This window comes from Lissotriton vulgaris, chromosome 1_1 (assembly GCF_964263255.1).
Source record: "Lissotriton vulgaris chromosome 1_1, aLisVul1.2, whole genome shotgun sequence".
In the NCBI taxonomy this organism is placed as follows: domain Eukaryota; kingdom Metazoa; phylum Chordata; class Amphibia; order Caudata; family Salamandridae; genus Lissotriton; species Lissotriton vulgaris.
Window position 1 is genome coordinate 313,413,199 of NC_141685.1, and position 22,188 is coordinate 313,435,386.

A 22,188-nucleotide genomic window follows, 5' to 3' on the forward strand; every position below is an offset into this window, starting at 1 on the left:
CAGTGGCAATCCTTCTTGCACAGCAGTCCTTACTTATGTCAAAGTTCTTGGAGTTCTTTACAGGTCCAGTAGTGTACTCTCTTAGTAGAGCCAGAGCCCCAGTATTTATATCCAGTTGTGCATTTGAAGTGGGGGTGATTTCAAAGCAATCCCTTGAAGGCACAACCTTTCATCCCAGCCATGTCTTCAGGCTATCAGTAGGGGGTAATCTGCCCTTTGTGTGCCACTCAAGACAATGCCTATTTAGGTATGTCAGATCACCCTCTCTCTTCCTGCCCAAGAAAAGCTATCATAATGCACATGAGTTCCCTTGTCACACCCGCCCTTCCTGTGTTTGTGGATGTCTAGAGGATATGGACAAAATATAGCTGTCACACACCCCAGACATGCATTGTAGATAGCCTGCAAGGCACACAGAGCAGTAACAGCAGAGAAATGTCCACTTTCTAAAAGTGGCATTTCTAAAACAGTAACGTTAATTCCAATATTACCTGTAAAGATGATTTATCATTACCATTCCAAAGATATAAAACAAGATGCATCTAATCCTTTCTAATCAGGAATTATAGCTTTAAAGTGTTTAAAGAATTCCCAATGCTGGCCTATGAGAGAAACAGACCTCATAGTACTGAAAAACAAATGTAGCTGTTTGTCACTACCAGGGCATGTAAAACTTAAAAGTATATGTCCTACCTTTTACTTACATAGCATCCTCCCCTATTGGCTACCTAGGGCCTATCTTAGAGGTGATTGATGTGTAATAAAAGGAGAGTTTAAGGTGTGGCAAGCAGGCTTAAATGCCAAGCCGAAGTGGCAGTAACGGGCACTGCAATAGCAGCCCTGAATCGGAATTGAAAGGCAGGGTGGCACAACCATTGCTGCAGGCCCACTAGTAGCATTTAGATTACATGTCCTGGGTATAAGGTATACTATGCTACAAGGAACTAATATGTAAACTAAATATGCCAGTTGAGGATATTCCAATGTCACCATGTTTAGGGGAGAAGTACATTCACCTAAGCACTGGTCAGCAGTGGTAAAGTGCTCAGAGTCCTAAGACCAACCAAATGTTACAGCAAAACGTGGAGGAAAGCAGGTAAAAAGTTTGGGGGAAGACCACCCGAAGGATGACAGGTCTAGCAGCCATCACTGACAGGTGATTCGCGTAGCCGCACTCCGCGAGCTACGCGAAGATGTACTTGCACTCCGCGAACTACGCATAGCTCCGCGAGCATGCGTAGTAGCTTGCTTGACCCGTTTGCAAGCTATTTTTCATCTTCGGGAGCGCCGTGGAACTCTGGAACCTGCTCGACACCACATCTCCAGACGTCGCCTTCCTCACGGAAACATGGATGAATGCCTCCTCAGCGCCCGACATCGCCGTCGCCATCCCGGACGGATACAAGATCACCCGGAGAGACCGCGTCAACGAGACAGGAGGAGGCATCGCCATCGTCCACAAGAACACCATCCGCATCACGACCAACTCAGACGACACCCTCACAGCCGCTTAATATCTTCACTTCCAGATGCACACCGACCCCAAGACCACACTCAGAGGCACCCTCATCTACAGACCCCCAGGACCTCGCACACAATTCAGCGAAGACATCGCAGACTTCATCAGCCCGCACGCCCTCGCCTCCGCTGACTACATCCTCCTAGGGGACCTCAACTTCCACCTGGAGAACAACAACGACAACACCACCACCACCCTGCTGGACAACCTCGCCAACCTCGGACTCATGCAACGTGTGAACACCCCCACCCACTACACCGGACACACGCTTGACCCAGTCTTCTCCTCCAGCAAGTACATCTCCTTCAGCCACTCCACCGGACTCCACTGGACAGACCACAGCTGCGTCCACTTCAGCTTCAGAAAGACCACGACTCACCACCACCTGCAACAGGTTCCCCGCAGGAACTGGAACAAGATCACCACCGACCAGCTCACCACTTCACTGAGCCAGAACCCGCCCGCCAGCTCAACGGACCCCAACCAAGCAGCCAACAACCTCACACAGTGGATCACCAATTGCGCTCGCCCAACCAGCCTCGACCACTCGCAGTCCGGCTTCCGCGCCAACCACAGCACAGAGACCGCCCTCATCGCAGCCACTGACAACATCAGAGCCCTGCTCGACAACTGGGAAACAGCGGCCCTCATCCTCCTGGACCTCTCCGCAGCATTCGAAACGGTCTGCCACCGCACCCTAGTGCAGCGCCTCAGCAACATCGGAATCCAAGAGAAGGCACTGGAGTGGATCATCTCGTTCCTCACCGGAAGAACCCAGAGAGTCCGCCTCCCCCCGTACAGATCCAAGGCCACCGAAGTCATATGCGGCGTACCACAAGGATCATCACTCAGCCCCACCCTCTTCAACGTCTACATGAGCCCCCTCGCAGCCATCGTACGCCAACACAACCTCAACATCATCTCCTACGCCGACGACACCCAGCTGATCCTCTCCCTCACCAACGACCCAGGAACCGCCAGAACCAACCTACACGAAGGGATGAAAGACGTAGTCGAGTGGATGAGGAACAGCCGCCTGAAACTGAACTCAGACAAGACGGAAGTCCTCATCCTTGGATCATCACCCTCCGCCTGGGACGACTCCTGGTGGCCCCCTGCCCTGGGCAGCGCACCCAAACCAACGGACCACGCACGCAACCTGGGCTTCATCCTGGACTCCTCCCTCTCGATGACCAGACATGTCAACGCCGTCTCATCATCATGCTTCAACATCCTACGCATGCTCCGAAAGATCTTCCCATGGCTCGCCACCGAAACCAGGAAGACGGTCACACAGGCACTCGTCACCAGCCGACTGGACTACGGAAACACCCTCTATACCGGAACCACAGCCAAACTCCAGAAAAGACTCTAACACATCCAGAACGCCTCCGCATGACTCATCTTGGACATCCCCCGACACAGCCACATCTCCGGACACCTGAGAGACCTTCACTGGCTCCCCGTCAGCAAGAGAATCACGTTCCAACTCCTCACCCATGCACACAAGGCCCTCCACGACCTGGGCCCCAGGTACCTCAACAACCGCCTGACCTTCTACACTCCCACCTGCCAGCTACGATCGACCAGCCACGCCCTCGCCGCCGTGCCACGCATCCGAAGATCCACCATGGGAGGAAGATCCTTCTCCTACCTGGCAGCCAAGACTTGGAACTCCCTCCCCATCCACCTCCGTCTGACCCAAGACCACCTCTGCTTCAGGAAGCAACTCTAGACATGGCTGTTCGAGCAGTAGCGGACCCACCTCCCCCAAGTGCCTTGAGACCCTCTGGGTGAGTAGCGCGCTATACAAATATCCTGATTGATTGATTGATTGATTGCCTGCATGCTCGGGATGTGTAGCGCGCGAAGTTACCCATGAGGTTTGTCCCGCCCGCTCGCGTCCCCTTATTTCCGGTCACTACTAACGTGTTCGCGAGTTATTCTGTGCCAGATTGCAGTTTCTGCATGTTCGGCAACTCGATCTTACCGACAAGCATCCTCGCGCACGCGAAAATGCTATTGAGCGCGCGAGAACTACGCTACGTAGCAGTTTGCGGAGTATTCGACAACTTCGCGTTCTCCGCGGAGCGCGGAGTTGCCGAAACTCCGCAAACTCCGCGAACGGAGCGTAGTTCTTCGCCCAGGGTTACAGGTGACTCATTAGAGACAAGCCTAGAATGTCATTCTAATGAAATGCTATTAGGAGGTGTTTTTCCAGCCCTGTTAATTGAGTTTTTGTTTATTTTGTGTCCGGGTGTGAACGGCATTGTTGATTTTCATTTCACTAGGGGGTTGAGCATCACATGACTTACTTCAATCACATGGTACATTTATAAACGTACTTTACACTGGCATTCGCAACATTGAGCATGCACTCATTGATCTGAACAGGTTTGCTTTTCCACTCATTGCTGAAGATAGAGTCTTTTAGTCATAGTCACATTTAGAATAACAGTTGGAACGTGTTGGTTCATGCTGCAGGTTTTTGTTGAACACAACTGTGTTTACACGCATGCTACATGCATGATTTCATAGAGGGTTTACTGGTATTAAGGATGTGTCACACAGTATAAACACAATTAGATATATTAGATGGCACATGTTTGATTTTTAAGTGCACAAACTGTTTAAATGTATCTTTTGCTATTAGCCTGTCACATTTTTTTAACACAAGAATGGGGTTGATCAAGTAGTGATTTTACTCATTGCATGCACATGGTGGAGGCTCGTTGCCAGGGATTTTAGAGATATATCTCACACATGTGCTTATTCATTAGACATAAAAGTTTGTTTCAACATGTGTTGGTCACTGTTGGATCTTATGGGATTTGTTGATGCAGTTACCCCTGAGGGAGGGCAGTTTGCCCAAAATGCATTGGGTTCAAACCATCCCCGTTTAGTTATGATGAATGGTGGACTGCTATGTGCTTTAGAGAGAAGCTAGACAGGCATTTACTTGAACTTGTTTGTTGAACCTTTGAAGTATGAAAACGTATGATTAAAAAGATTATTCATGGATTACAAAGAAAGGTACAGCTTGAGCTTGTCATCTGTGTTCTGATTCATTGTCGTTGTGCATCCTGAGTCTAGAGGACCTGACAAGGTTTCAGCTTGAAATAGAAAAATAAACCTGTTGCCAGGTCTAACCCTTCCTTTAAGGCATGATGGGGGATATTGGGAAGGGCCATGCAACTGCAGAAAACAGGCCAGGAATGGAGATGGGTAAACCAAACTGGGCTTTAAAAAGAGCAGGACAGTAAGGAATGTCTGCCAGGCCTAACCCCTCTTCCTGTACCCCCCAGCCAGATGGAAGCCCCAGGAATAAGCCAGCAGATGGAAGCCCCAGGAATAAATTTGCAGGAGGGCTGGAAAAGGAGTGTTAAAGGAAATGAGCCACACTAGTTGGCTGGTTTATCCAGCTCTTACTCCCAAGGAGAGAAAATCTCCATCTTGAATTTTAGGGTACAGTGCTGTGTGGGACAAGAATATGCCACACTTTGGAGGAATCTGTCATGATTTTAGGTGGCCGATGGTACCCATGGGCCAGGGATGCCCCCCTGCTTGTCATTCCAGAACATTGGATAAATATGTGAGAGCTGCTTTGGAACTCAGATCTGCTGCCTGAAACTATAAGAAGAAGAAGGACTGTCCTGCTGGAAACCTGGCCTGCACCAAGAGGACTGCACTCTGAATGACTGTGCACCTTTGCACTACTGTAAGGCATACTTCTCCCATAGGATAACATAGGGTTTTGCAGCGTGAATCTTTTCTGGATTCACTATGCTGTGCATTATTCCAGCATCTAGTGGTTGTGTCCTGAATCGTAGTTTTTTTGCTGTTGGTGAGCATCGAGGATGTAGTACCATTTGGTGCCCTTCTGTGACGTCGACGGACTTCCTCCGGAAGCCCCACCTTTGGTAGCCATCTTCAGATTCTTTTTTACACCGTTGGGTCTGGATCGATACGAAGAAGCTCCTGAGATTGGAGAGAAGAAACAGGTAAAAACTGCGATAAATCATTGGAAAAACTGGTAGAGCGGAGTCTTCCATCTTCATCTTGAAATCTACGATGCCTGCAGTACGACAAAAAGAAGAAATCTAGAACTTTGTCAACGACTGGATAATGCGCATGCAGGGGCTCCCTGGGTACGGTAATGGACAAAACGCCATTAAGTTTTGTAAGAACTGTCACCACAAATACACTCAAAAGGATCACCACCCAGTCTGTAACCTGTGCCTGCCGCTGGATCATCGAAGTGACGACTGTAACTCATCCTCTGTCTTCACCCCAAAGACATTGAAGGTAAGAAAAAGGCAATGAGGAGCCAATTACAACATGCAAGGCCAAGGACCACCACCATCGCTGCGAGAACTGGGCCTCTCCAGTGAGGAGGAAGACAACATCGCCGAAGGACTAGAAGGTGACGAGGAAACAGAAGTTTTGGTCATGGAAGTCTAGAGGAAGACTTCAAAGGAGGTAAGAGAGTCTTCGACCTCAAAAAAACAAGATGAGTCTCGAAAATCAGACCAAAAATCACAAAAAGGATCCTCAGCGTCTAAGAATTCAGCAACAATAGCTGCATCCAACAAAACAGAATGTAGAATCAGTGGATAAGGACTCCTGAGCTGCAAAGATCCTCGAAACAACCAAGACGTCCATGGAAAGTCTGGAAAAGAACACTTTGGGATCGAAAAAAGAAAGACTGAAGCAAACCGCAAAGACTGCTTCAGTGACGTTAGTCAAAGAGCAGAAAACAGACACTCTTGGCACCGAAACACATGAGGCTGAGATTGAGAAAAAGAGAAGAAGGCTCGAAGCTGAAATGGCGAATATACTTCAGCGCAAAAAAGACTTTGGTGAAAGCTTCAAGCAATTCAAGATACCGCCGAAAACAAGGGAAACCGAAACCCACGGGGTTGCCAAAAGAACAATACCACCAAGAACCCCAGAAATATTCGAAGAAGAAGAAGAGGAAGGTTCTTACTTCTTCTGAGAAGATGTCAAACAGGATGAACAAGCATACGCGGAATTGTCGAACTCGGAGACTAAAGAGTTACAATGGCAAGATCTCGATGCCGAATCGCCCGAAGAGTATGTAAAATCATATCCTTCAAGGCCATCACCCCAGATGACATTGGCATGTATAACCAGGTGATAAAAAAGGCTGCATAAACTTATAGGGTTCAGCTAGAGAAAGAAAAACCTCAAACTTGTTGTTTATTGGAGTCTTTGATGCCTACACAATCTAGGAACCAACTACACAATCTAGGAACCAATTCCTACCAATGCTACTGAGTGTCTTAGACCAGGGGAAAGAGGCATTCAAGGAGCCTGCTGTTTGCAAGGCTATAACACCAAGATCAGTGAAAAAACATAAACACTCCTTTAAAGACCCTTTATACATCAGGGGATCAGTGCCGGCTGACTCTATCATTGCCTCAACAGCAAGGAAGGGGGAAAATGTGCTAACTACACAGTGGGACCACCTCCTGACAAGGAAAGTAAGACAATGGACCTAGTAGGAAGAAAGGTGGAGAGAAGTGCAGCAAACCAGTGGCGCATTGCAAATTCGAATGCATTGCTCAACAGGCATGCATACCAGCACTGGGAAGAGGTAGGGGAACTGTTACAAAACCTAATAGAAAAATTCCAGAAAAGAGCAAGCCCTCTGGTGGAAGAAGGCAAAAACATTGCAAACACATGTTTAAATTCAGCCCTGAGCACAAACGAACTTCAAAGACAGTAAGAGGTATAACTATGGGAGCTGGAACCCCTGAACGTTGGAATGAAACAGAAATGGATTGAGACTGGAAAGGCTTGGACCCATTCTGTGGTCAAGAGGAACATCTGCTAAAGAAGGAGCAACTGAAGAGACTGCTGTGGAAAGACCAACTCTTGCTTCGTGATCTGGGACAGGTCTGCAGTTTGCTGCTCTAACCAAGGGAGCGGCTGTTAGGACTGTGCTTCGAGGCGCTGGGTCCCCCTGCTTTAAGAAGACTGTGCTTTGTGCTGTGCCTTGTAACCCAAAGCGCCCAAGGTGAGCTGGCTCACTGTTTGGAAATACAGGATCATAAAAGTTTCCGTAGAAGTCCCATGCAACGCAATCTGCGTGTGCTTTTGCAGCTTGAGACCCTCAGAAGTTGTGCCTTGTGATCGTGGGCATGCAGGAGTAAGCTGAGTCTGGGATGCACTGGGTGCGTGTCGTGGTGCAGGCCAAGGCATTGGTGAGGAGCGCCTGGTTGTTGTGTGCACGGGGAGCCAAAGTGACATTTTGACGTGCTGGGTGTGTGTCATGGTGCAGGCCAGGGTGTTGGTGAGGAGCGCCTGGTCGTGTGTGCACCAAAAGAAGATGTAAGTCTCAGACGTGCAGTGTGCATGTCGTGGTGCGGCCAGGACATTGGTGAAGACCGCCTGGACATTGTGTGCACCGAAAAGAAGTGAGTCTCGGACACGCGGAGTGCATGTCGTGGTGCAGCCAGGGTATTGGTGAAGAGCGCATGGTCATCGTGTGCACCAGGAGAAGAGGAGAGACTCGGATGCGCAGGGTGCATGTCGATGTTGAAGTAGAGGCGCTGGTGAAGAGTGCCGGATCTTTGTGAGCACCAGATAAGAGGCGCAGTGTGTTTGTCGAGGTGCAACCTGAGGTGCTGGTGAGGAGTGCCTGGGTAGGGTGTGCACCGAATTTGAAGTAAAGTCTCCACAGTGCTGAGGGCGGCTCTCGGTGTTCACAGTTGAGACCGCTGGACGGAGGGCCAAGTCATTGGAACCTTGAAGTAAGACAGCAGCTGCCCGGACCGGCAGCCCCGGAAGCGCTGAGCCACAAGACCGATCTCGCATGGTGGAACAGAGCAAACATAGCACAGAGGAGACCTTTCACACCTCCAACACCAACAGTGACCATAACAACAGATGCGTCCCTAATAGGATGGGGAGCACACATGGACGATCTCAAAATAAGGGGATTGTGGTCACCACAGGATGCGGTGAAGCACATCAATATCTTGGAACTAAACACATTTTTTTTAGCCTTAAAAGCCTTTCAGAAAGAGCTATAAAAAAGGTGTTGATACAAACAGACAACACTACAACTATGTTTTACATAAACAAGCAACGAGGGACTCACTGTCCCTGCAGCACTCTCGAATCTAGCACAGCAGATGTGGAGATGGGCAATCCAAAGAGGAATAGATATGTTAGCAATACACCTACCAGGGAGGACAATCTAGAAGCAGAGAGACTGAGCAGACAAATAGCAGCATCCCACAAGTGGGAACGGAACCAAACAGAAGCGCAAAAAAAATTCAAAAAATGGGGTACTCCACAGATAGACCTATTTGCAACAGAGTGCAAGAAGCCAAAACTTCGCATCCAGGCGACCCTGCAATCAGTCCCTGAGAAATGCGCTTCTGGACCTGTGACTCTGCCAGGAAGGAGGGCCTCCCAGCTGTGAAGTCTGCCTGCTGACCTGCTTGCCGACCAAGGACTGCTTTGCTGCCCAAAGCCTGCTGTTGCTGCATCAGGGCTCTTATGCTGCTGTGAACTGCTCTGCTGAATCCAGTCTGTTTTTGCGAACCCACAACTCCAGTATATCTCTAAGGGTCAGTTGTCTGGCCCCCTGTTCTAAGCCACAAGGACATAACAGGCTTCTTCGACATCAACGCATCTCTGCTCATCTCGATGCAGTGCGGCGCAGCTCACTTTCAACTTCAATCCAGCACACTGATGCTCACCCTTGATGCCAAATGTATTGCAAGTCCTCGCAAGCTCCGGTGGACCCCTCCGTGCTGACATTGGGCATCACATTGCACCTCTTTGTTGAGGGTTCTTCGATGCAACACTGCGAGATGCAGCAACTCAACAACGTCTACTCGACCCGCTATTGTGCGATGCATCTTGACGTCGGGACCTAGCATTGCAGCTCCTCGTTGATGGTTCTTTGGCACTGGGTTGCAGAGTTTGGTGCAGGGGCTTAGCATCTGGATGCCTGGATCTCGCATTACAGACCGTTGCCTTTGACGCCAGCCCACGTTGTTCGGTGCAAGGACTTTTGCACTGCAGCGCCAAAGCCCACAAGGTAATTTCTCAGCAGGCGGATCTCAATCCTGTATCTGTCAAGCGCTCCATCACAGTCAGCCTGAACTTGTGACTTGGGCCCGTTCTACCGTGACCAGATACCCGCGGTTGGGACTTTTTGCTTCTTAGCGATTGATTTGACTTTAATCTTTGACATTGCATATTTACGGTTCTACTGATTGGATATTTGATGTGTTGGTGTTTTCATTTTATTACTGTTGAATTGCTGCATAAATACTTTACACATTGCCTCTAAGTTAAGCCTGACTACTTTAGTGCCAAGCTTCTAGAGGGTTGAGCATGTGTTAATTTGAGGTTGACTTGTGTTTCCTCCTGACAAAAATTGTGGTTGCTGCTTGAGTAGGATTTCACACCCCTTAATCAGTAACCCAATTTCCTACACTGTTATTATTCTGGACCAGATAATTCAGGTGTATGATTTATATTGATGTCAGGCTATATTTTAAAATTACTTTGATTTAATTTTTCAGTAACAACAGTAACAAGTCTAGTTTAGACAGAAAGAAGAACAATCCCTACTTCCAATCTTACAATATTGACATATCCATGTTGAGTAGACAGTTTCATAAATGTCCTGTGCAGCCAGATATACGTACAAATACCCCCTCTGATATGCCACAAAAGTGATCACTTTTAAACATGCACACCTACGGATTGGATTAATCTTTTGTAGCTGAGATTTATCCTGGCAAATGTACAGAAATGCACTAACCTTTTTCAACAACTTGTCCCAGTGGTCATTGTAGTGCCCCTTGTAATGCTTCAGCTGTTCTTCATCCTCTTCAGTCACTGTTGTGACAGGCACTATACCAGCGGGGAAGTTTAAGACATTAAAGAGAAGGGTGTTGGTCATACCACCTGGAACAAATGAAGAGGACATTATAAAATATTAGGTATAATTGACTAATTTTATAGCGCCTGCTTACAATATTCATAGATCCTTTGCCAGTTGAAAATGATGTAGCTAGCCTTAGTAAATGTGTTGTCAGGAACTGGCTGGTCACCAGAAATTGAAAATACAATAAGAAAGCAGGTTTGTGCCTCCAATAGGTTATGCTGAGGATGTTGTAAAATATCCAAAAAGTTCCTTGCCGTAGCACTATTATAACCTTAGCTTCTGTTACATAAACTTTGTCTTTCTGATTTCCACATTCCAACACCCAAACAAATGCAGCAGGAGATTTGCAGGATTAAGACACATCAACAAAAGGCAAGCTCAGCCCCAAATTTTACCAGACACATCCCTCACAGATCAGTGCAAAGCAACTTGTGGAGAAGTGTGGCTCACTGGTTAGAGCAGGTAGACCCTGAAGCAGAGGTCAGACCCAGGACCAGGGTTCAATTCCCGACGCGGCAGGTTCTTGAGCTCAAATGTCCATGGACTCGATAATTCTCGCTTCGGTGCCTGACCTAATCATGGGTTCACACTCTGCTACTCTGGGCATTAAGCTTGCTTAATCTCCACAACGGCCCCCCCCCCCGCGGGATGCCTGGCTTTCACCTTGGGGATGCCCTGTAGGGGCTATCTCACAGGGAAAAGCCAGGACGGGTTCCCAAGGCAAGCGCGGAGATACCCCTTCGGGGGTCGATTCAGGCGCTATATAAGAAACACAATAATAACACATTAGGAAAAAAAGGTTCACAGTGTCCAGTGCACCCAAGCCATCAAAGTCCGTGTACATGCAGCAGAATGTGCAGAAGAGACAGAGTTGAGGGGAACCCCCCACCAATTAGGTCAGAGGAGCATACCCCCTGCTGCCAGTGCAGCAAAAGTGAAAAATAAAATGGTAATAAAATCAATTGCGATATTACTTTTCACTGCTCTCAGCAGAAGCAGTGTTTGGGGGCGTGGCTGCTGCTGATTGGCAGCAGGGGAGACGTGCTCACTCCACCGCTTTACACTGTGTTTGTCTCTTTGGTCGGATGTCATACACACTGTAAGCCACTCCACCTAGCTGTCGTAGACAGCTAGGTGGAGAGCAGGCACAGGCCCTCTGTGCCTGCTGGAGCATCGAGGTAGCCTGCTCCAGCCAATCCTGGCTCTCCTTCCATGCTGCTAAACTGCAGCATGGGAGCAACATTGGGATTTGGATGCTCTAGGAGGAAGCGTAGGTAAGTGTTTGTTTACATATTTCTTTAGGCCCACTGACAGGCACTGTGAGAAGCTTGCATTGCCTTCAGGCGTAATTCCAGAGCTCTCAGTCATGGCCCGTTATAAAATCTGTTAACGAGCCATGGTTGAGAGCTTTGGAATCTGAGCCTGAAGGCATTGTGATTCATCACAGTGCGAGCCCCACTGGGTTTGGCACTGGCTCAACGGACCTCCACTTTTGAATGTCACAGACCGCCACAGATGAACTCACCACTCAAGTTCAATGTTTTGTGACTTGAGAACCCTTAGTGAAAGATGCCCTCCAAGCCTTCACCAGGATGAAAGGAGCCCTACCCCACCATACATCCGACCTCACATGTACCATTGAAGTCCAAATGAGAAGTGGGAATACCGGGGGCCTTTGTCCCCTCACTGCGTCATGGTTCTCTCCACACCCACATTCTTTGTATTGTTTTGTTAAGTTGTGCTCTCTTGTTGTAGATATGAGGGCCAGGTGTTGCCTGTCTTGCTTGTGTGCCCCATCTTAAATTTATCTTTCACAAACAGTTGTGTAATAGTCATCAGGGGCGTAGCTTCAAAGGGTGTTTGGGGTGTTACCCTCCCAAAATATACATGTTTTTTAATAAATAGGTGTGTACATGTGCTTTCATTCAGGTACTGTGAGAGGTCAGCGTGATTACAGCAGGGAATTTTTACATACACACACAAAATCTCACAGACACTCTCTTCCTCTCTATTTTGAAAGTCCTCAAAAATACTGGTTATTTTACAAAATATTGTGTTTTTTCTCTTAGTACTCATACCAATCCGTATTACTGTCCCTCTCCACTGTCCCTTAGGCACCTCTCATGCACCCTGCTTGTTGTATTGTGTAGTTAAACATTATCTGCCAGCCTGATTGTCAGAAGATCTGTAGCTCACCCCCACCCTAATTTTACTGACCAAGCTACGCCCCTGATTATCATACACCGAGTGACATATTGGATGGGTATTACTACATCAAACTTTTATCCTTCACACCTCATCTGATCCTGTGAGCATTGGTTCCCTGACCTTTATGCCTACCCCCTCAGACACAACAGCAAGGAGACTTGTGTCATTGTAAGACCCTCACAGAAGCATGTTCCCCTGAAACATGGGGCTCACAAAAAGTCTACCCTGATCTACACAGCGGTTCTATTGATCTTTAGCAATAAGTAAGCAATTGTGGTTGCCTTTACTGTCTACGTGGCACCACTGAGTTATTGCTAGATATGGGCTATGTCACTTTTTATGAGTTGTCGCGTTGGTGTGATGTAACATAGGCAGAAGGATGACCCTCAGGTCTATGGCAGGTGTCAGCCTTGGAAGCTGTTGATTTTACAAATTGTCTGCCGCGTTCCAGGCTTAAATCAGGTTTCTAAATCTCCTACAGCTGCCCTCCTAACTTGAAAGCACTGCTAGTCTGAGACCTTGTAACTTCCTGAATATTTTACTAGTCAGGATGGCGTAATGTTTGTGTGCTCTTAATTTAGTTCACATTTAGTTGCAAAGTCTTACATCAACTGTGTCCTGAGTGTTAGAGAAATAGTGCTCGGCGTTCCTGCTCTGGCCTTATTTGGCAAGATGCCAAGCTCAAATTATTAAAAAAAGTTTGAAATATAAGTTTGATATTCATCCACTCCCAAACATGCATCAAATGGTTACACTCCTGGTGGGAGTCTAGTGGTTATTTTCCACTCAACCTTTCATCTGCTTACCATCAGATAAAGCAGCAACCTGTTTAACAGGGGGTTTCAGCCTTATGCCTGAGACCATTTCAATTCTGAATTAAGCTATTTGGTCTAGGCCTGCATCAGAGATGTTGCATAGGTTCACAAATACATTATGTAGGAAGAGATGAGGCTTGGAAATGTTTCTAGGTGCCATTGTGGCACTTGGCAGCAAGGACGATGCGCATGATCAGTGATAAAGATGACAGGGAATTTCCTCTGCTGAAAAGTGACCTCCTTTAAATATTCAGGGGCATATAAAAAAGCCCCTAGCGACACTTTTATGCCACCGCTGCGTGACTTTTGTGACGCAGCGGCGGTGTAAACAATGCTGCCAATTTACAACATGACGCATCTAGGGAGCCCTGTGTCACTTTATACCTGTTTCAGGTATAATGTATGCAGGGTGGATGTTCCGACGCAGAAAAGTCTTGTAGAAGTGACGCAGTGAAATCTACAAGATTTCACTGCACCACTTCTAGGACACCACTGCATCAAAACCCTATGCCTGCTTGGAGCTGTCGTAAGGAGTGACGAGGTTTAGTGGGAATAGGCCCCCCAGTGCATTCCTGGAGTTGCAGAGTGCTTGCTACACGACTACAGTAATCTGTGACTTTTGTGTTAACAGATGCATCAGATTATCTGTCAATCCTTGCGCCTTGGTGCGCCGTATTGTAAATACAAGAATATACAACAATATCTCAACCGGATTCAATTATAAATAGATACACTTGTATGTACAAGGCATTACAGAAAGAGAACAGAAAAAGAGTGACTATGAATCAATCAAAAAATTTGTAAATCAATCAAATTCTTTATTCGGTTACTTTAGAGAGATAACCATAAAAGTACAGTACAGTTCATAATAAAAAGATAATTTCTGTGTCACATTAACATATAAATACAGTTCACATAATAATCGATTTCCGAAACTTAAAAAGATTTCTTAGAAAAGCAATAACGGATGCAATAACAAATTAATTTTCTAAAAATTGCAAAGCTATAAATGCAGTTCGGCATTGTTATAGTACGAAATTCTTTAAAATAGGAATGATCCATCTCTTTCTTGGTGTAACATAATATTTACAAAAAAACATAATATGGATGGTTGATTGCACAGAGTTGTCATCACATGGACATTTACTCAGAATTCTCGACCAATCATTTTCTTCAGGGAAGCTTAGGGATCGATATAAAATGTTCATTCTAAAACGTACTAGCAGGAAACGGTCATAATCATTATCTACTAGGGATATATATGGCTGTATGGTTGGAGTCAATAAAATGAGATGGTGAGTTTGAACCGTGGGTTTACTCATTTCAGTAACAGCTCTAATTTCACCCAAGAAAAGCATACAGATTGCCTTAAGGGCTTTTCTTGGTATACTGCGCATTAATGGGGGCTCAGTAAAATATTCCGGGTATCCTAATTTTAAAGGGAACTTTTGCACATATTACAACCATCTTATTTGTTTCATACCATCAGTCCCTAGTGCGTCTGCCAATATAAAGAGGTTAAACCCAGTTTCTTCTGACGTCCAGATTCTATGCCAAAGGAGGACAGGTTGGATCTTAATAATATCCTCCAAAAATGGCATACCTAATTCCTGATGACAATTAAAATTAGAAGTACTTTCTGGTAAGGCCAGAAGATACTTGAAGAATCTATTTTTTTCCTCAATCTGTAAATGTGTCAAAGACATCATATATTTTAGAAGACAGGATAAAACACAACAATTGTAACAGCACTGTTAGGCAAAATTGCATAAACAACCCTAGAAGACTAAGTGCACATTGTGGTCGTGACGGGAAATTGCCGAATTTTAAAAACTCATACTAGAGAAAAGCACTATACCCGAAGCAAAAAACCTTCTAGACAAGATCAACACCACCATTGCCACTTTCAACACGATTGAATTGAACAAGAAAATCACAAAAATCCAGAAAGACATTAAATACTACCACGTAGAGAAAACCTATCCGTATCTGAAGGACGAATGTTATAACACACCCTACAACCCTCCACGAACCCGCAACCGAGGTAGCTTCTGCAACAAGCAGCAAATCACCTTCTCGGACTCGTCCAACACCTCCATTGAAGACTCTGACTGTAACGACGGACCCAGAAACTCTAGAAATACCAACAGACCCCCACCCTTGTTACCGACTGGTTTTTTAGAACAAGGCCGTGCGAGGTCAGAACCGCCCAGGGGCACGCAACAACTACCAAAATCAATACTCCGGGGAGAAACAAACAAGAAACAAATTCTACCAATGGGGGCCCCCACAGTAACTACCACCAGGCAATCCGACTTTGATACCACCCCAGCCTGGACCCTACCACCACCAATCCTTATGCCAACTCGCAACTCATACCCATATTCAACCACTCGAATCACATCATCTCCAGCGATAAAACTAAACTCCTCAGTAGCGGGCCTGAGCTTTGTCCCAACTGAACGCAGCAATCTTTTCGAGCTCCAAACACAGTTACTACAGTTCTTCAGATGCACTAGACTTCGCCAATTCTCCTCATACAAACCTGAATCCATCCACCCCAACATACGACGCTTCCATCCACCCTCCACCTTCAACCCACCTTCAACCTCCATGCCACCTGAAATACTTTCCTTCAAGCGCTTAGTCCTACGTGATGTTGCAGACATGCAGAAATAATTTTAATATGTCCTCTACAATTTACCATACTCTGAGAAACAGACACTGCTCAGTCTCAAAGAAAGAATAGACTTAATCATAAAACCAGCGGACAAAGGTGGTGGGATCGTCGTCATGGACAGTGACAAGTGCGACCTAGAGCTCAAAAGACAACTATCAAACGGCCTACATTACCACAAACTCACTAAAGACCCCCTTCCGGATTTGAGAAACAAAATCCAACGCATAGCTAGAGAGGAACAAGCTAAGAACATCATCTCCCCTAAAGAATTCGCTTTCCTAAACAACATACACCCACGGACGCCTGTGATCTACGTCTTATCCAAGGTTCACAAGGACATCAACAACCCACCAGGGAGACCGATTGTCTCTGGCTGTGGTTCAGTTCTGGAACCACTGGGCAAATATATTGATACGGTCATCAAAGAATCTGTTCCACTGATGGACACCTTCATACGTGATAGCATGGATCTCATCAGAACTATCGAAGATAGACCATACGATATCGACACAGAACTAATGGCTGGACTTGATATAGAGTCCCTATATACAAACATTCCTCTGATGAGGGTCTCTTAGCCATTAAGGAACTCCTTGAAACCAGACCCAGACCTACTCTGATCCGCACCAATTTCATCTTGAAAACAACTACTTCCTCTACTGAGATTCATTCTACTAACAAATCAAGGGTGTATCGATGGGTGCACGTTTCGCCCCCATCTTCGGCATCATGTTTGTACACAAGTTGGAGAAATGCCTCATACTTGCCCCAGCCAACCCATTCAGGATACAGATTTCAATCTGGCGGCGCTACCTAGACGACGTCCTCTTACTCTGGAGAGGTCCCACGGAAACACTGTCATCTTTTGTTTTCTGGATGAACAACTCTCAACCTCATCTCAAATTTACCTCGGATTACAGAACAAATGATCTACCCTTTCTGGATCTTACCTTCCACGCGAAAGACGGCAAGATCAGTACCGGGCTTTACCGAAAACCCACCGAATGAAACACTCTACTGCATATTCCAGTCACCACCCCCGTGGCTTGTGGGACGGCCTACCCTACGGCCAATTTTTTATGCATCCGTAGGAATTGCAAGTGGCGCAAGGACTATTTCAGGGAATCTGAAGTCCCCTGCGAAAAATTAACCGCATGGGGATACCCAGCCAGATTGATCTCACGCCCCCGTAAAAGAGCTTGGTACTGCCACCGAGACGTCCTCTTGACACCTCAACCGAAGAAAACTAACTCTAGGATTCCGCTTGTTACCAAGTTCAGCCACCTGCAGCAATCAGGTGAAGAAGATCATCTTACGCAATTGCACTATACTGAGAACCAACAAATCATTCCAGGAAACACCCCTATTCTCCTTCCAAAGAGGAAGCAACCTATCAAACCAACTTGTCCACGTCATCACTTGGCCTACAAACCCCATGAAGCCCAACACCATCATCACAACCACCTGGGATTACCACCTGTGATCGGCCACCACAAATGCCAGACATGTAGTGTCTGTGAACTCACTACCAGCACCAAGGAATTCCACTACAACGACAAATCATGGACCCTGAATGCTTTCACCAACTGCCGCTCCCAGAACGTGATATATGCCATCCATTGCCTTTGCAACCTGACCTATATCGGACAGACCACACAGATGGTTAAGCAAAGAATCATTCAGCATAAAAGCAGAATACACTGAAAAGTTTTGATGGCCCCTCTAGTCACACACTACCTAGAAAAGAACCACAGTGAATTTGACATTACATGGCAAGTGATTGAGTAACCCCGACTCCCACTCAGGGGGGGAAACTTGCAAACCCTGCTCAACAAGAGTGAGTGTAAATGGATCATATGCTGTAACTCGATGAGCCAAGGCCTGAACACAATCGAAGAGTGGAACAGTACTATCCAGTTGTAACCTAAGTACTCCTTGCCTCCACTCATGCATCCTTCTAACGTGCCTGCCCATCCTACACAGACATAATTACACATATTTGTGCTAACAATTGTATAGCCGTTACAACCTGCCTCCATTCCACCTCTCCCTACAAATAAGTTTTGTATCTGTTATCTGCTTTTCACTGCTTCTATACCAATATGTCTTCAGCATTTGTTCGCTCATACCGATTCATATCGACACTCGTTCCTTATATATGTATGCAATTTATTTTGACACTCCAGGTCCATTGTTTCCTTATGCCGATCGCTCCTGTACCTATTCTTTATTATTTATACATGTTATTGACTTTTATGTGCCCGCTTACTCTGGTTTCCCTACCACCCTCTTTGTCCCTGTTTCCCAAGTTCGTTTTCCCTCCTTGATTAGTCTATGGACCTTGTTTTTCTTCCCATGTTCACTTGCCCTGATATCATCATTCAGTCCTTCCTTCTACTGAGCTAATTCAGTTGCCTCTCTTCAGTCCCTCATTTTCAAATGTACAATGCCACCCATCCCGGACCTGACATACTCAGTAACTTTTCACTTTCCCCTTCCTGCACCCTTGTTGACCACTTAGCGTCCCTACCTACGCCCAACCACCTCCCCTGCAACCTATCCACACACACATACGCTATCCCCTGCCTCCCTGCCCGCCCCTCCCCCTGCCCCCTCTTAATGTTTACATGTAATTGGCTTTTACATGCCCGCTTATTCTGAGGTTTCTACCTTGTCCTTGTTTCCCAAGTGCCTTGTCCCTCCCTTGATTGAGTCTATGGACCTCGGTATTCTTCCCTTGCAGATTGTACCATCTTAATTGCCCTGTTATTATCAATCAGTCCTTCATTCCACTGTGGCAGTTCAATTGCCTTGATATTACTTATTAGTCCCACATTATTATTTGTACAATGCCGTCCTTCCTTGACCTCACATACTCAGTAACTTTTCACTTTCCCTTTTTCCTGCACCCATGACGGCCACAAAACATCCCTAGTAACGCCCCCCACCTTCCTAGCGACCTATCCACGCGCGGATACGTCATTGCGTGCCTCCCCGCCCGAGCCTCCCACCAGCCTGCGCTGCCGGCTCTTAATCCTGGCTCCACGTACTCTGCTCCGAAACACCGCTTCCCGCACACGACGGTGACGGCCCGGTGCTACATCCCAGAACCACTGGATTCATTCCCTGACTACAGAAGCGCCATTTAGGTAAGCCGTGGCTATCCTCTGACCGCAATCCCTGTGCCTCAAACCTTGCACACGGACTTACCCCTAACCCGTCTCCATTCCCTTTTCTACAGAACGCATCCTACCCCCCAACCCTTCGCGGATGTTTCTTCGGCCACAGAGATTGTGTCTAGGTAAGCCTCTACTCCTGGGAATACCATTCCTGTCACATCCACCCTGGCGCATACATTGTTTCCTACCCCCTCTCATTCCTCCTCCCATCAGGTATCCTCCTGTCCCCCGTGCAGTGGATCGGGGCTCCGACCCTGCTCCCCCAGCTTCACCGGAAGGTGAGTTTCCTGTCTACCAGCTGGTCCCTTCACCACCTCGTCTTTCCCTGCTCATGCTGTTACCAACCCTTACTTCCTCTACCCTTAGGATTCTTTCCCACGACACGCTATCGTCTGCAGACATCTCCTGACGCTGCTACCCCTTCCCAGATTAACCCCTACCTCCTGGGTTGCTTGAATTTACTGCGACAAGTAGGCCTTTCAATCTCCCTTTCCCCTTCCCCTCCATGAACCCCTCCCTTCCATTTCCCCCCCTTTTCTCCCCCGCCCCCTACCCGCGCCCCCTGTCACCCGCCCTTAGCCGCTCTGATACCTACAATTTATCCTCACAGCACCTATCTACTTGACAACCGGTCCTGATGATGATACTAAACTGAAAGGATCGAAACGCCGTTGACCCACCTTGTGGCGCACGTTCGTGGGGCGGAGCTAACCTGCGACAGAGATGGCTGCCTGAGCCGTTAGCTCCTCCGCCTAACTCACGATCCTGACATTTATCCTGACGATAGCAGTGCCCTCCGTGCACCGGAAAGCTGACTGGGTGCTGCGGAACGGCAGGAGCACCTTACAGGCGAATTTCCTCCGAGGGCTACAGCGGAGAGCGCTGCTCTGGCCTGCCTGGCCAAGTGGCGCGTAGAGTGGGGACCGCTGTGGGTTTGGACGATACCACTGGTGTGCTGAACCACCGACAACGTGCTGGCTCGCTGGCAGAGAGGTGTCCCGAGACTGAGGCTGCGGAGAGCGATGGAGGACCCCCAGACCGGTGAGGGGCGGGGAGCGGGGGGACCGCGCTGGGTGAGCCGCGCCGCCTGTGGAGCCCTGGGCAGCTGCGGTGACCCACTCAAGCGCCCGGCTCTGATTGGGCCTCCGGGACTCCCGACCGCTGGGGTGCTTTCTGGCAGGCGTGCATGGAGGCGGAGCGCGGCCCGTGCCGCCGGGTGTCCAGCGGTCATTCCCTGTGCCTGCCCATTGTTCTTGCTTGGCATTGTGGGGGCAGCAACATCGGCTGGGGTCCCCCCAGCCTCTGCTGGATCGGCGGCGGGGACCAGTGATGGCTACCTGAGAGCTGCGATAACAGAGAACAGCGTTCCTCTTTAAGTGGGGGGGTTTGGCGTTTCCTCTCCCCCACCATCGCTGGCTTGGAGAGCTGATATAGCCATGCTGCGGAGCCTGACGAGCGGCGCACCCTGGACCGCGTGGGCCTTGGTGACTCAGTGGGATAGTCTGGCCAGCTCCTTCACCTCCGCTACCTTCCCAGAAGACTGGAAACACGCTGAACTCACCGCCCTTCTGAAAAAACCCACAGCTGACCCCACCGAACTCAAAAACTACCGCCCCATCTCGCTTCTTCCATTCCCGGCCAAAGTCATCGAGAAAGCTGTCAACAACCAGCTCGCCGCCTTCCTCGAAGCCAACAAATCCCTCGACTCATCACAGTCCGGCTTCCGAGCAAAACACAGCACTGAGACCGCCCTCATCGCAGCAACAGACGACATTCGAACTCTACTGGACAATGGAGACACAGTCGCCCTCATCCTCCTCGACCTCTCTGCAGCCTTCGACACAGTCTGCAACAGCACCCTTTTACAACGCCTCAGAAACATCGGCATCCAAGGAAAGGCACTGGAATGGATCACCTCATTCCTCTCCGGAAGAACCCAGAGAGTCCGCCTCCCACCATTCAAGTCCAAAGCCTCTGAAATCATCTGCGGCGTACCACAAGGATCCTCACTCAGCCCCACCCTCTTCAACGTATACATGAGCCCCCTCACGGCCATCGCCCGCCAACACAACCTCAACATCATCTCTTACGCGGATGACACTCAACTGATCCTATCTCTCACCAAGGACCCCAGCACCGCCAAAACTAACCTACACGAAGGAATGAAAGAAGTCGCCGAATGGATGAAACAAAGCCGTCTGAAACTGAACTCAGACAAAACAGAAATCCTCATCTTAGGTAAATCCCCCTCTGCATGGGACGACTCCTGGTGGCCGGAAGCCCTCGGAAATGCACCCATCCCGACAGACCACGCACGGAACCTTGGCGTCATCCTGGATTCTTCACTCTCAATGAACAGACAAGTCAGCGCCGTTTCCTCCTCCTGCTTTAACATCCTTCGCATGCTCAGAAAAACATTTCGCTGGATCCCCTCCGAAACAAGGAAAACAGTCACCCACGCTCTAGTCACGAGCCGACTGGACTACGGAAACACCCTCTACGCAGGTACCACCGCTAAACTCCAGAAGAAACTACAACGAATCCAAAACGCCTCAGCCAGGCTCATATTAGACATCCCACGCAACGAACACATCTCTGGTCACCTTAAAGACCTCCACTGGCTACCCGTCAATAAGAGGATTACTTTCCGACTGCTCACCCACGCACACAAATCACTCTACGACATCGGACCAGATTGCCTCAACTCTCGACTGTCCTTCTACACCCCCTCCCGCCAACTTCGCTCTTCCAGCCAAGCACTCGCCACTGTCCCTCGCATCAACAAAACCACCATGGGAGGCAGATCCTTCTCATACCTGGCTGCCAAAACATGGAACTCACTCCCCGCTTAC

The 22,188-nt window shown here is 48.0% G+C and overlaps 1 protein-coding gene across 1 annotated transcript in view; it reads right to left on the minus strand.

Moving 5' to 3' along the window:
- The window catches only part of LOC147747107 (vitamin D3 hydroxylase-associated protein-like), a 329,790-nt gene that overhangs the window by 13,264 nt on the left and 294,338 nt on the right, over window positions 1-22,188 (minus strand). Inside the window, exon 14 of the mRNA XM_086952358.1 lies at window positions 10,329-10,474. Coding sequence (XP_086808484.1) covers window positions 10,329-10,474 — 146 coding nt within the window. The remainder of the gene's footprint in view (window positions 1-10,328; window positions 10,475-22,188) is intronic.